The sequence below is a fragment of the Canis lupus genome, chromosome 11, assembly GCF_003254725.2.
Source record: "Canis lupus dingo isolate Sandy chromosome 11, ASM325472v2, whole genome shotgun sequence".
In the NCBI taxonomy this organism is placed as follows: Eukaryota; Metazoa; Chordata; class Mammalia; order Carnivora; family Canidae; genus Canis; species Canis lupus.
In genome coordinates, this window is record NC_064253.1 from 1,022,460 (window position 1) to 1,037,475 (window position 15,016).

Below are 15,016 nucleotides of genomic sequence, written 5' to 3' on the forward strand. Positions count from 1 at the left end.
TAGGTTCCATATCTGGGTTTTCTATCTTGCTCCATTGAGCTATGTTTTTGCACCAGTACCACACTGTCTTGATGATCACAGCTTTGGAATATAGCTTGAAGTCAGGAATTGAGAAGCCCTCAGCTTTGGTTTTCTTTTTCAACATTCCTCTGGCTATTCAGGGTCTTCTCTGGTTCCCTACAAATATTAGGATTATTTGTGCCAGCTCTGTGAAAAATTTTGATGGTGTTTTGATAAGGATTGCATTTAATGTTTAGACTATCCTGGGTAGCAAAGACATTTTCACAATATTTTTTCTTCCAATCCAAGAGCATGGAATGGTTTTCCATTTCTTTGTGTCTTCCTCCATTACTTTCATAAGTGTTGTGTAGTTTTAGAGTATAGGTCTTTTACCTCTTTGGTTAGGTTTATACCTAGGTATCTTATAGATTTTGGTGCAATTGTAAAAGGAAATGATTCCTTAATTTCTCTCTCTTCTGTCTCATTCTTAGTGTATAAAAATGCAATTAATTTTTGCCTGTTGATTTTCTATCCTAACACATTGCTGAATTTCTGTATGAGGTCTAGCAATTTTGGGGTGGAGAGGTTTTTTTTTTTTGATATCTGCATGAAGTATCATGTCATCTGCCAAGTATGAGAGTTTGACATCTTCTTTGCTGATTTAAATGCCTTTTATTTCTAAGAAGGCTAGGAATTCTAGTCCTATGTTGGTGCTCACAGAGGTGGGAGTGGGCACCCCTATTGTGTTCCTGACTTTAGGGGAAAAGCTCTCAGTCTTTCCCCATTGAGAATGATATTTGTTTTCTTTTTTTAAATAATAAATTTATTTTTTATTGGTGTTCAATTTGCCAACATACAGAATAGCACCCAGTGCTCATCCCATCAAGTGCCCCCCTCAGTGCCCGCCACCCAGTCACCCCCACCCCCCGCCCTCCTCCCCTTCCACCACCCCTAGTTCATTTCCCGGAGTTAGGAGTCTTTATGTTCTGTCTCCCTTTCTGATATTTCCCACACATTTCTCCTCCCTTCCCTTATATTCCCTTTCACTATTATTTATATTCCCCAAATGAATGAGACCATATAATGTTTGTCCTTCTCCGATTGACTCATTTCATTCAGCATAATACCCTCCAGTTCCATCCACGTTGAAGCAAATGGTGGGTATTTGTCCTTTCTAATGGCTGAGTAATATTCCATTGTATACACAAACCACATCTCCTTTATCCATTCATCTTTCGATGGACACCGAGGCTCCTTCCACAGTTTGGCTGTTGTGGACATTGCTGCTAGAAACATCGGGGTGCAGGTGTCCCGGCGTTTCATTGCATCTGAATCTTTGGGGTAAATCCCCAACAGTGCAATTGCTGGGTCGTAGGGCAGGTCTATTTTTAACTCTTTGAAGAACTTCCACACAGTTTTCCAGAGTGGCTGCACCAGTTTACATTCCCACCAACAGTGTAAGAGGGTTCCCCTTTCTCCGCATCCTCTCCAACATTTGCTGTTTCCTGCCTTGTTAATTTTCCCCATTCTCACTGGTGTGAGGTGGTATCTCATTGTGGTTTTGATTGATATTTGCTGTGGGATTTCTATAGATGGCTTTTATGATATTAAGGTATGTTCCCTTTATTCCAACACTGTGGAGAGTTTTAATCAAGAAAGGATGCTATACTTTGTCAAATGCTTTCTCTGCGTCTATAGAGAAGATCATATGTTTCTTGTCCTTTCTTGTATTAATGTAGTGTGTCACATTGATAGATTTGCAGATGTTGAACTACCCTTGCAGCCAATGGAATAATTCCACTTGGTTTTGTTGATAATCCTTTAATGTACTGTCAGATCCTATTTGTTAGTAACTTGATGAGAATTTTTACATTCCTGTTCATGAGGGATATTAACCTGTAATTCTGTTTTTTTTAATTAAAAAAAATTTTTAATTTATTTATGATAGTCACACAGAGAAAGAGAGAGGCAGAGACACAGGCAGAGGGAGAAGCAGGCTCCATGCACCAGGAGCCCGACGTGGGATTTGATCCCGGGTCTCCAGGATCGCGCCCTGGGCCAGAGGCAGGCGCCAAACTGCTGCACCACCCAGTGATCCCTGTAATTCTGTTTTTTGATGGCATGTTTGTCTGGTTTTTGGGATCAAGGTGATGCTGGTCTCATAGAATGACTTTGGAAGTCTTCCTTCCATTTCTATTTTTTGAAACAATTTCAGAAGAATAGGTATTAATTCTTCTTTAAATGTTTGGTAGTATTCCACTGGGAGGCCATCTAGTCCTCAACTCTTGTTGGTTGGGAGATTTTTCATTACTGCTTCAATTTCTTTGCTGCTTATGCATCTGTTCAGGTTTTCTATTTCTTCCTATTTCAGTTTTGGTAGTTTATAATTTTCTAGGAATAAATCCATTTCTTCCAGATTGCTTAATGTGTTGGCATATATTGCTTATAACATGTTCTTAAAATAATTTGTTTTTCCTTTGTGTTGGTTGTGATCTCTCCTCTTTGATTCATGATTTTATTAATTTGGGTCCTTTCTCTTTTCTTTTTGAGAATTCTAGCCATGAATTTATCAATCTTACTAATTCTTTCAAAGAACTAGCTCCTTGTTCTATTGCTCTGTTCTACTGTTTTGTGTGGTTGTTTGTTTGTTTTTTATTTGGATATCACTGAGTTCTGCTTTAATCCTTACTATTTCTCTTCTCCTGCTGGATTTAGGCTTTACTTGCTATTCTTTTTCCTGCTCCTTTAGGTGTAAAGTTAGGTTGTGTATTTGGGACTTTTCTTGTTTCTTTGAGGAAGGCCTGTATTGCTATGTACTTCTCTTTTAGGACCTCCTTTGCTGGGGCACCTGGGTGGCTCAGTGGTTGAGCATCTGCCTTTGGCTCTGGTCACAATCCTGGGGTCCTGGGATCAAGTACCACAACAGGCTCCCTGCAGGGAGCCTGCTTCTCCCTCTGCCTCTGTCCGTGTGTATCATTAATAAGTAAAAATTTTTTTAAAGAGGACTCCCTTTGCTGCATCCTAAAGGTTTTGATCTCTCTTGCTTTCATTTTCATTTGTTTCCATGCATTTTTAAAATTCTCCCTTAATTTCCTGTTCATTCTTTAGTAGGATGTTCTTTAACCCCTGTGTATTTGTGGTCTTTCTAAAACTTTTCTTGTGGTTGACCAAATATTTTTTCTTATTAAGGACCTTTTGAAAAATTTTTTAAAATTTCCATGTTGTTGTCACAATCCTCTTGTTCCTTATTCCTTAACTTCTCAAGTTTAGGCACAAAATATACTGCTAGCAAGCAAGGAGTGTCTAGACACACAATATGCAAATCCTTTAACTATGTTCCTATCTTATATAATTCTCTCTCACAAATATCCCATAAATATTTTCCTTAGCTTATGTTTCTCTTTCATTTTCTGTGACACATGTTCATCTCACTATCTTTTATGTTTATTAAATACAATGATAACCCTAGAAAGGATAAGGAAGATATGTCAACATAACTGATGATCTATTAACAATCAGAATTTATACATTCATGAATGAAAGCAAATGTTTTGGAGAAGAAAATGGTGGCAGAGTAGGAGGACCCTAGGCTCACTTTGTCCTGTGAATGCAACTAGATAGTAATCAAATCATCCTAAATACCCCAGAAATAGACCACAAAGACTGCAGAACTAAACCCCATGACTAAAGGAGAGAAGAGGTTACATCAAAGAAGATAGGAAGTGCAGAACTGTGGTTTAAGGGAGAAAGGGATTGCAGGTGCTTAGGAGGGGTAGGAGGCATGGTTATAGAGAAGGACAAGAGAGTGGAGCACACAGGATAAGGTACAAGGAGAATATTTCCCCAAAGCAACTGGCTTGAGAAATGAGAGTATCTGAATGTCATGAGTTCTTGAAATCAGTGGGGCTGAAAGCCCGGAGTCTTAAAAGTCAGTGGGCTTCACTAGGTTAGAGCCCAGAAGGCACTGCACTGTTCCTGGAGACAACACAGGGAAACAACTCCAGGACAGACAGCCTGGAAACAGTGATCTAAATAGCACTTGGGGTACACAGTGGGGAAATGATTCAATCTGGTCAGACCACTCCCTGAGAATCTACATCATGGAGACACTTCCCTGGGAACAAAGGAAGTGGCCATTATCAATTCTCTCTCTCACCCCTCAGCATAAATGTAGAGCCACCAACAGGAAACAGCACAGTGCCAGCACTGGCTGCTTAACTTGCATATACCAAGCCCCACACTCCTGAGCTCCAATGGAAGTGCCCTTATTAGTCAGGCTTCCATCAGTCCCAGTGTGACAGGCTCCTCCACCAGAAGACCAGCACAAACCCCTGCCTACCTGAGATCTCCCACTGACCAGAGTTCTGCAGGGCATCAGTTCTCATGGAGGTGGTGCTAGGTCTCATTTCACAAGAAGACCAGAATATGCCTAGTTAAAACTCATGACATTCAGGATAAGGACCAAACATTGCCTACTGCAGGCAGGGAGAGCCTCTACGGATAATTGGCCTGAAGGGCAAAGCAGCCAAAACACAACATGAAGCACACACCAGAGACACTTCCTGAAGCTGCACCATTTCTTTACACCATACACAAAAAAAAATGGAAAATGGATTAACAAATGTGAGACCTGACACCATACAAATCCTAGAAGAGGACACAGGTAGTAACTTCTCTGATATTGGCTTTGGCAACTTCTTTCTAGAAGAGTCTCCTGAGGCAAGGGAGCAAAAATAAACTATTGGGACTTCATCAAAACAAAAAGCTTCTGCAAAGTGAAGGAAACAATCAACAAAACTAAAACGCAACCTCTGAACTGGGACAATATATTTGCAAATGACATATCTGATAAAGGGGTGGTATCCAAAATGTATAAAGAATATAAAACTCAACATCCAAATAGCAAATAATCTTATTAATCATGGGCAGAAGACATGAGTAGGCATTTTTCTAAAGAATATATCCAGATAGCTAACAGATCCATGAAAAGATGCTCAACATCACACAGTATCAAGGAAATACAAATCAGATCTGCAATGATATATCAACCTGTACCCATCAGAATGGTTAAAATCCATAACACAATAAAATGGCAGGTGTTGGTGAGGATGTGGAAAAAGGGGAATCCCCTTGAACCATTTGTAGAAATGCAAACTGGTGCAGCCACTCTGAAAAACAGTATAGAGATTCCTCAAAAAGTTAAAAATAGAAGCACCCAATGATCCAGCAATTGTTTACTAGGTATATACCCCAAAATTATAAAAATACTAATTAAAAGACATATGACCCCAATGTTTATAGCAGCATTATCTACAATAGCCAAACAATGGAAACAGCCCACGTGTCCACTGACTGATCAATGGATTAAGATATGATATATAGATATAGATAAAGACATGGATATAGATATAATGAAATATTACTCAGCCATAAAGAAGAATGAAATCTTGCTATTTATAATGACATGGATGAAAATTATGTTAAATGGAATGTCAGTCAGTGAAGACATATATTATTTCATTCATGTGTGGAATTTAAGAAACAAAACAATGAACAAAGAGGAAAAAAAAGAGAGACAGAGAAAGGCAAATCAAGATAGAGACACTTAACTATAGAGAAGAAACTAATGGTTACCAGAAGAGAAGTGACTGAAAAGAAGGGTTAAACAGGAGGTAGAAATTAAGGAGTGCACTTGTGATGATCACTGGGTATTACATGGAGGTGTTGAACCACTATATTATACACTTGAAATTAATATTACACTGTCTGTTCCCTAACTGGAATTTAAATTAAAACTTTAAGAAAAAGAATGTATGGATTCATTACAGAGTGTCAGAACACCAAAGATGTATTATGTACCCATTTATATAAAAATCCATTTTTCAGAACCCACTATGTGCATAGCCATTTTTTACTACTATGTCAGTAGAAATTCCAGTGCTGGGTTATTAAGCAACCATCACACAAAGAGTTATTCTCTCCAGTAGCAGAAAATTCCAGATTCCTCTCTTTCATTTTCCCAGGAAGGATCATATGAAGGAAGGATTCTTTAGAGCTCATTATTCTCACTGTCAAATAATAGTCACTAAGTTCAAGGTTTATTCAAGAGTGAATTATGGAGATGCCTGTGATACACCTTGAGGGCAGTGGGTCAAGATGTTTGAAGGAAGCCCTAAGTCATTTTTCCAGGGACCACTGCCATGCCAGCACTGAGAATAATTCAGGAGCTGGATGTGTCACTTTTCCCATTTTCATTTCCAACATTCGTATGTAGATAGGTTTGCTCAGAGTCCACAGGGTCCTTAAAAATCTCTTCCTTTTTAAGGAGAACTTTTGCATCACTCACCACGGTGTCAAGGAAATAATTTTTCAAATAGTAAATCTTCCTAAAGTAAATACCAGCAGCAATGGGTCCTCCACTAACAGAGCAGAATTTTTCCACATATTTCAACAGTTTTTCCCCTAATGGTTCATCGTACTTTTCAACTGATAGCAAATGGGGAAACATAAGGTTTGCCTTGAGTTTCTCCACGGACACATTCAAGTCCTTGGCTATGGTTTTCAGGGATATATCATCCAATCCAAAGTAAGACCTGTAGAGAGTTAAAGTATCCTTTAAAGTTTCCACATCGTTATCACTGATGTAGCCCACCAAAGGGATGGAGGCTGATGCTCCAGCTTTAATGGCCTCCAGCCAGACCTTTTGTCTCAGGCAATCCCTCTTCCGGTCAATGGTGGCCTCAGTAACAATCGGCAGGTATTGCATGAAGATGTGGCGCTTGTGGGAAGGGAGCTCCCTCAGAAGGGTGGTCTCCAGGCTTTGGAAATCATAGTCAGATAACTCAAAGCTGGAGACTAAGAAGACCTGAGCATCACTCATATTGGCCTCCATCAGATGTTTCACACAGTCATTGCGGATCTTTTGCAGGATTTCATCCTTATTGAATTCTCTGGGTTTAATTCTTTTTAGATTATATAAATCACTATCCACTTTAGATCGGACAAAGTAGAAATTCTTCTTCATTTTTTTAATTGCTGTAGCCAGTTGCACATCATTGATTTTGAAGCGTGTAGCACAGATGATAATAAAGAAGTCATACTCCCTAAATACCATTTTCTCCAGATAGTCCTGAGGCTGAAAGCTAGTGGTCCCTATGCCAGGCAGATCCCAAAATGTCACATTGGGAAACTTTGGGTGTTTATAGGCCTTTCTGAGAAAAGTTGTCTCCACTGGCCCAGTGGGGGCAGCCCCTTCTTCATCATGCCCCATGCCCCGCAGGGCATTGATGAAGCTGGACTTTCCTGTCCCAGATTCCCCGGTCACAGCAATGTTCAGTGGGGCATTGTCAATATCTCGCAATGCATCATTGATTGCAGAAAATGCACTCTGAAGATCCCCTTTCTCCAGATGTGATTGAATTGTGCTGATGGTCTCCTGAGAGATAATTTTGCTATCCAGCTTGAATTCCTTAAAAAACTTGTCAAAGCTGGAGGCCAAATCACCACCATTTCTATTCGAGGGTGTGGAAGGAGGGGACTGACCCATGGCTGGAATAGTAAAAGGCACTATGGGGAGGAGAGAAGAGGGAAGAAAAAAGAGTTAGTACAACAAGTGGTGGCTTGACTATGCCATTAGGGACAGATATAACATCAGTCCTGGCCACAACATTGTATCCAGGAGCCCTTCTCTTTCTGTCCAGGCATTGTGTGGACTTCTGACCTGGATGCAAAGTTTGCCCTTGTTCAGGCACTTCCCTTAGGTTGGAAAGCCCTTCTTGTTTAAGATGCTTTTCATTCTTCCAGACAAATTTCAAAGCCTGATTCTTCTACTGAAACTTTCCTGCCCATATTATCCTTTCTTTATCTTGTTTTAGTTTTTTTTATTTGTAATATTATGAAAATAATACTTCTTTATGGTAGAAAATCTAAAAGACAGCACTGATATTCACCACCATATCCCTTCCCACCTGTGGTGTGAGACCCTCCAGAAAATCCCCTTCTGATAACTTCCAACCTCATGTCATAGACTTTGGGTCTTATATGAGGTAGCTAAATAAAGATGAGTGGCTTCTTTCCTTCTCAGAAAGATACTGTGTATCTTTATGAAAAGATAGAAACGTTTAATGATTGCAAATGTGTTTTCTTTTACCTAGAAAGTGTGCTGGCTCATGAAACAAGGTGTTGAAAGGACTCTCTATTTTTCCTGGAGTAGTAACAGTAGGTGAAATGGACTTCCGTATTCTAAAAAAGCATGTTGGACTATCCACCTAGGAATTTTTATGAACCACCCCAACTGTCTGAGATCACCCATCACCTACTTCAAGCCTGCGTATAATAGGGGACAGAAACCAGTAGGAGAGATAAACCACCTAGAGGACTGACTGGTATATAAAGTGCCACTGGTGGAAAATGTCTTATGAGCAAAGACTGAAGCAGCAGCTGAATGGGATGTTGTAAGAAGCCAGCCACGATAAGGAAGTCCCTCTGTCATTTTTCCTGCTGTCAGTCAGACTGAGCTGGTTCTGGAATCCTGGACCTATCTGATCACTGGAGACTTGTACCTTGAGATAGGGCACCAGAAGAAATCATATACTCAGGACTAAATGTAATGTGAAGTATTTGTATACTATCCCCTGCAGAGATTGGGTGCAGAGTTTTTAAACCAAGAAACAAGTTACCTCAAGTTAGCACTGATGTCTAGGCAGCATATAGGCTAGAGAAGTGTCCTTAGACTAAAAGTGAGGGATCAGGCACATCCTCCAGGAGCTTCCTGGTAGCCATAGGCTACAATTTTTTTAATAAATTTATTTTTTATTGGTGTTCAATTTGTCAACATACAGAATAACACCCAGTGCTCATCCCGTCAAGTGCCCACCTCAGTGCCCGCCACCCAGTCACCCCCACCCCCCGCCCACCTCCCCTTCCACCACCCCTAGTTCATTTCCCAGAGTCAGGAGTCTTTCATGTTCTATCTCCCTTTCTGATATTTCCCACTTATTTTTTCTCCTTTTTGCTTTATTCCATAGGCTACAATTCAGGAGAGGATGGCAAAAACAAATTTGGGAAGAAATATTCAGAGCAAGTGTACAAGGTCTGGACTGGTATACATATGAATGGGGAGTGCAAACATTCTCCTTAGAAGAGAGAATGGTGGGAATCTACATTTCAAGATTGCTATGAAGCAACTTTTAAAAAAAGCACTTCTGACTGCTCAGCAGGAATATTCTTCACATGTCGTAGAGTGGAAATCTTGAGGATGTGGCATGTGCAGGGCCAACATTTGGCTGTGTGAAGGGCAAACAATATCATCCCTTTGGAGAGCAGGTACCACTCAAAGCAGAATGAGCAAGCCTCAGTGTGAAAGAGGCATACACAATCAGGGCCTTATGAAGGGGCCAACAAGGTGAGACTTCAGCCCTATCAGATATGGTTCCATGTCTGTGCATTCTCAGAAGATGTGGGGAAAAATACACAGCAAAGCGATGAAATCTCTGAGACAGGTCCTGAGGAACAGAACAAATACAGCAGAGGAAACCAAATGACAGGATTGAGAGGGCAAATAGATGTGGAAAACAAAATTCTGTGTGATGAGCAAATTTCAACCACACAAAAGCCATGCCCTATTGTTAAGTTTCCATACCTCACCTGATGTTCCCTGTGAAGTTCTGTTATTATTTTCTAATGAAACAGCAATGCAAGGGAAGCAGTGGCAGAGTACTTTTAATGCTATCCCTGGGAGCTTATATTCCTCTTGCAGTGTGTCCTCTGCAGCTGGAATAGAAATGGGAGGGAATGTGAGAAATCCATGTCAGTGATCCTTAGATGTGCATATATATACATACAATTCTCATCTCATCCTCTCAAAGACCCAACACACAAAACTTTCAGTTCTAGGAGAGATGTGCTAAAAAGGGCCATCATGGAGCCACTTGAGTTAAAGCCCCAAGTCAGTAAACTAAGACTTAGTACCTAACAGTAGTTTCAACCTCCAAGGATGTGATCTTTCAGCAGTCAACATGGCTGTTTCCTGGTCAGCACTAAAACTATGTTGACAAATTCCCTACTTTCCCCTTAGGAGGACAACATTGGCTAAAACAATGGGTTCTTTTCTGCTTTCTCTCTATATTTCAAAACTTTTCCCTTTCTGGAGTTTGATGGAGTTCCTTTATATTTGATAGGTGGGAAGCTGCCTGATTCATAAACCATTTAATAAAACCATTAAGCCTCTAGAATATACTCGGTTGAATTTTATTTTTTTACAGATTTGGTGTCAGTGTCTAGATCCTAGGTAAACTTCTGACCTGTATTTGAGGACAACAAGAAACACAGGTGTAGGGCTCTATGAGTCTTTTTTAGTTCACTGTCTTTCTCAACATTGCCAAGGGCTATGCTAGTCCATCTTGCTTTGAGTTCTGCTCTTTTTTTTTGCATTACAACTCCTGATCAAATTGCCTTTCCACCTCAGGGTTAATGAGTCACTGTGTCACCAACACAGAGGCTCTGACAGAGCACCAGTCTTTAGTCTTTGGCTCATTCTACAAGTCCACATTGGTATCCCTTCCTCAGTTCCAGGCCACAGTCTATATTTACTGCTCTTTGCTGCCTTAGGCTATTCCCCATTTCCTGTCTGCTGTCTTCATTAATGGAACCTGCTGGTTTCATCCATGATGGACATTGGTGGTGATGTGTACAGGACACTCTATTGAACAGTCTGCAGTAACTTCTAAATTTAGCCCTTGGTTCTGAACTCAGCCACGTTGGGAACTGTTGGTGGCAGTGACAGTTCTTTATGTGTGTGGCATCATACTGCAGTCCCCATTCTTAGAGGTCTGCCGGTTCAATCCTTGTCCCAGCCTCTAGTTCTTTGGTTCTTGCTTATATCCACAGTTCTACTACCTCAGTGCTGTTGGTTTCTGTTAATGTGTACATAAAGTAAAGCTTTAATTTAAAGAAAACTAATAAATAAATACATAAATAAGCAAATAAAAATAAAGGGGATCTTTAAAATCCAGAGTTAATTTTTCTACACTTTAGCACATTGCTTATTTTATATCTAATAATTATGGTTCCGGAAGCTATAAAAATCTATAATCCTGTTTGTGTCCCTAACAGATTGGGTTGGAGACTTTCAGATTGGTAGCCATAAAGTAAGGCCAGAGGAAATTGTGAGTCACTCCCTATTTGTAACTAGATATGGCTGGATAGAAATGTGGGCTAAACACCATTTATGGCAAGGGTCCTACTAAACTGCTTCCAGCTCTCAGGGGAATTGCAATCTAGAATTATAGTTGTTTTTATGAGGAACACTCCAATTAGATAAGATGAGAGACTCCTAACTCTGGGAAACAAACAAGGGGTAGTGGAAGAGGAGGAGGTAAGCAGGGGGATGGAATGACTGGGTGACGGGCACTAAGGGGGGATGAGCACTGGGTGTTTTACTATATGTTGGCAAATCGAACTCCAATAAAAAATATACATCAAAAAAAAGATAACTTGAGAAGTGCACTTAAAAGCAAAAGCTTCAAAATTCCAAAATAGCTTCATTGAAAGTGTCACTACTAAAAGCTGATAAAAAAAGAAATGAAGTACCCAATACAAAAGACCATAAAACTGATATAATTGTTAATGCTTTCCACTATCCTCCTTAATTTGAATACTCATTCTAAGTTATCTTCTATCTGAATTGCCTTGACAGAAACCATAAATACAAGTCAGCTCTAGAGGCAATTCAAAGTTCACCTATTCTTTTGCCAACCTGAAAACTTTCCATTTATTTCAAAGGACTTGTGAGTTATTGGTCTTAGAAAACCAAATCTTTCCTGGAGGAACTTGCATTCTTTCTCTGCCCCCCTAAAGTAATACACATTATCATGTCTTTGAAATAGAAACACACCCATAATTGCCTGAGACTAAGGGGGGAAAAAAAGGGAAAGAGGCCTTTCTATAATACCAACTGCTAAAATGCACCCAAACTCTAACACAGCCTCCTGAAGATTAATTCTTTTTTTTTTGAAGATTAATTCTTAATTAAGTTAAACAAAATCTTAAAATCTTTTCCACAAAAATTACTAATGACAAGGACTCTGCTGTTGTGTGTCCATATATATATGGAGTGTTTTATTGTAAAAGGGCTCTATTTGGTTGGTTTGAGGCAGGCACTTGTAAGGATTGAATGTTCTAAAACTCTCAGAAAAATGGACATTACATTAAATGTTGTTCAAGTTCATGTGATTTGGAAAAATATTCAGTATTAAAGCTAATTTAAGACTGTTGGTTTAATAAAAATAAAAATGTCTTTAGAGTTTATAAGCATTAAAAATAACATTTTTATTCTACCTTTGTTTACTTAAAGTCAAATAAATAAGTTGATGCTTTCTCTGTTACAAAAAATTTTTAATAGCTTGGGAGAACAATATAGTGGGATTTATTCATGAGATGCATAGTGGTTCAATATTCACAGAACAATCAATGTGATACATTCTATCAATAAGAGAGAAGATAAAAAGCATGTGTTATTTCAATAGATTCAAAAAGCATTTGACCATTTGACAATGTAGAACATCTATTTGTAATAAAAACCCTAAGTAGTACTAATGGGAACATACTAATGGGAAAATAAAAGTCTGTTATGAAAAACCCACAGTGGATAGAACTGGAGGATATTATGCTGAGTGAAGTAAGTCAATTGGAGGACAATCATCATATGGTTTCACTCATACAGAGAATATAAAAAATAGTGAAAGGGATCATAGGGGAAAGGAGAGAACATGAGTGGGAAAAATCAGAGAGGGTGACAAAACACGAGGAGACTCCTAACTCTGGGAAAGGAACAAGGGGTAGTGGAAGGGGAGGTGGGAGGGGAGATGGGATGACTGGGTGATGGGCACTGAGGGGGGCACTCGACGGGATGAGCACTGGATGTTATACTATATGTTGGCAAATTTAACTCCAATAAAACAAACAAACAAATAAATAAATAAATACCCACAGGGAACATCATACACGATGGGGAAAAACTGAGACATTTCCCATACGATCAGAAAAAAGACAAGGATGTCCCCTCTCAACACACATTCAACACAATACTGGAAGTCCTAGAAATAGCAGACAACATAAAGACATAAAAGCCATCCAATTGGTAAGGAAGAAGTAAAACTTATTCACTATTTGCAGATGATATGATACTACATATAGAAAACCCTAAAGACTCCACCAAAAAAAATTAGAACAGATAAATGGATTCATTAAATTTGCTGGATACAAAATTAATATGCAGAAATATTGCATTCCTACACACTAATAAAGATGCCCATAGGGGGCAGCGCAGGTGGCTTAGTGGTTTAGTGCCTGCTTTCAGCCCAGGGCTTGAGCCCAGGTCGGGCTCCCTGCAGGGAGCCTGCTTCTCCCTCTGCCTGTGTCTCTGCCTCTCTCTCTGTGTCTCTCATGAATAAATAAATAAAATCTTTAAAAAATAAATAAAATAAAGAAGCCACAGAAAGAGAAATCAAGAAAACAATTGCATTTACAATTGCAACAGAAACTGTAAAATATCTAGGAATAAACTTAACCAAAGAGGTGAAAGACCTGTACTCTGAAAACTATTAAACTTTGACAAAAGAAATATAAGGCAATGAAAAGAAATGGAAAGACTTTCCTTGCTCATGGGTGAGAAGAGTGAATATTATAAAACATCTATACTACCCGAGAGCTACAGATTCAGTGCAAAAACTATCAAAATACCAGCAGCAATTTTCACAGAACCAGAACAAACAATTTTAAAATCTGTATAGAGACAAAAAAAAAAAAAAGACCCACATAGCCAAAGAAATCTTAAGAAATAAAAACAAAACTAGAGACATCACATTTCCTGACATCAAGTTATATTACAAAGTTGTATTGATCAAAATAGTACGCTTGTAATGAGCACCGGGTATTGTATGTAAGTGTTGAATCACTAAACTGTACCCCTGAAACTAATAGTACACTGCATATTAACTAACTGAAATTTAAATAAAAAACAAAAATATAGAATGCTATTGGCATAAAAATAGACATATGGTTCAGTGGAATCGAATAGAAATCCCAGGGATGTATCCACAATTATATGGTCAATTAATCATTGCCAAAGCAGGAAAGGATATCCATTGGAAAAAGATAGTCTCTTCAACAAAAGGTGTTGGGAAACTGAACAGCTACATATGAAAAAATCAAACTGAACCACTTTCTTATACCATACACAGGAATAAATTCAGAATGGATTAAAGACATAAATGGGAAACCTAGAACCGTAAAAATCCTAGAAGAGAGCATAGGCAGTAAATGAAATTGGCCATAGCAACAATTTTCTAGATAGATCTCCTGAAACAAGGAAAATAAAAACAAAAATAACTATTGGGATTACATGAAAGTAAAAAACCTCTGCACAGCAAAGGAAACAACAAAACTAGAAAGCAACCTAATGAATTGAGAGAATATATTTGTAAAAGATATATCAGCTAAAGAATTAGTATACAAGTAGCACCTGGATGGCTCAATTGGTTAAGCAGCCGACTCCTGATTTTGGTTCAGGTCATGATCTCAGGGTTATGACATCAAGTCCTGCATTGTGCTCCCTGCACAGCAGAGTCAGCTTGAGATTGTCTTCTCACTCTGCCTCTCTCCATCCCATCCCCATACTTTCTCTCTAAAATAAATAAAATGTTTTTTTGAGAAAAGCCTTTTTTAAAAAAGGAATTACTATACAAAATATATGCAGAATTAATACAACTCGACACCCAAAAAACAAATAATTTAAAAATGGACAGAAGACATGTACAGACATATCACCAAAAAAAGACATCCAAAAAGCCAACACACACATGAAAAGGTGCTCAACATCATTCATCATCAGGGAAATGCTAATCAAAAGTACAATGAGATACCACCTCACACACATGTCAGAATGGCTAAAATGAACAACACAGGAAACAAGAAGCGTTGGCAAGGATGTGGAGGGAAAGGAAGCATGGTGAACACT

The 15,016-nt window shown here is 38.9% G+C and overlaps 2 protein-coding genes across 3 annotated transcripts in view; one reads left to right on the forward strand and one right to left on the reverse strand.

The window, feature by feature from the left end:
- Nucleotides 1-12,636, forward strand: part of LOC112659691 (immunity-related GTPase family M protein-like) — a 90,653-nt gene extending 78,017 nt beyond the window's left edge. The window contains exon 2 of the transcript XR_007414190.1: nt 9,027-12,636. The gene's annotated coding sequence lies outside the window, so the exon portion shown is untranslated. The remainder of the gene's footprint in view (nt 1-9,026) is intronic.
- On the reverse strand, nt 4,813-9,771 carry LOC112659733 (T-cell-specific guanine nucleotide triphosphate-binding protein 2-like). Of its 2 annotated transcripts, none has more exons than XM_025446809.3 (2): nt 9,641-9,771; nt 4,813-7,566 (listed from the first exon to the last, which is right to left on the reverse strand). In XM_025446809.3, exon 2 carries the CDS (start codon nt 7,544-7,546, stop codon nt 6,221-6,223), a length of 1,326 nt encoding a protein of 441 aa, XP_025302594.1. In that variant the 5' UTR covers nt 7,547-7,566; nt 9,641-9,771; the 3' UTR covers nt 4,813-6,220. The 2 variants fall into 2 exon arrangements, with proteins under 2 accessions (XP_025302594.1, XP_025302595.1); XM_025446810.3 differs by having other exon boundaries at nt 9,646-9,765.
- Nucleotides 12,637-15,016: the final 2,380 nt, after the last annotated feature.

Coding starts and splice junctions, on each gene's coding strand:
- LOC112659733 (XM_025446809.3), bottom strand. CDS start 7,546: ATGGGTCAGTCCCCTCCTTCCACACCCTCGAATAGAAATGGTGGTGAT.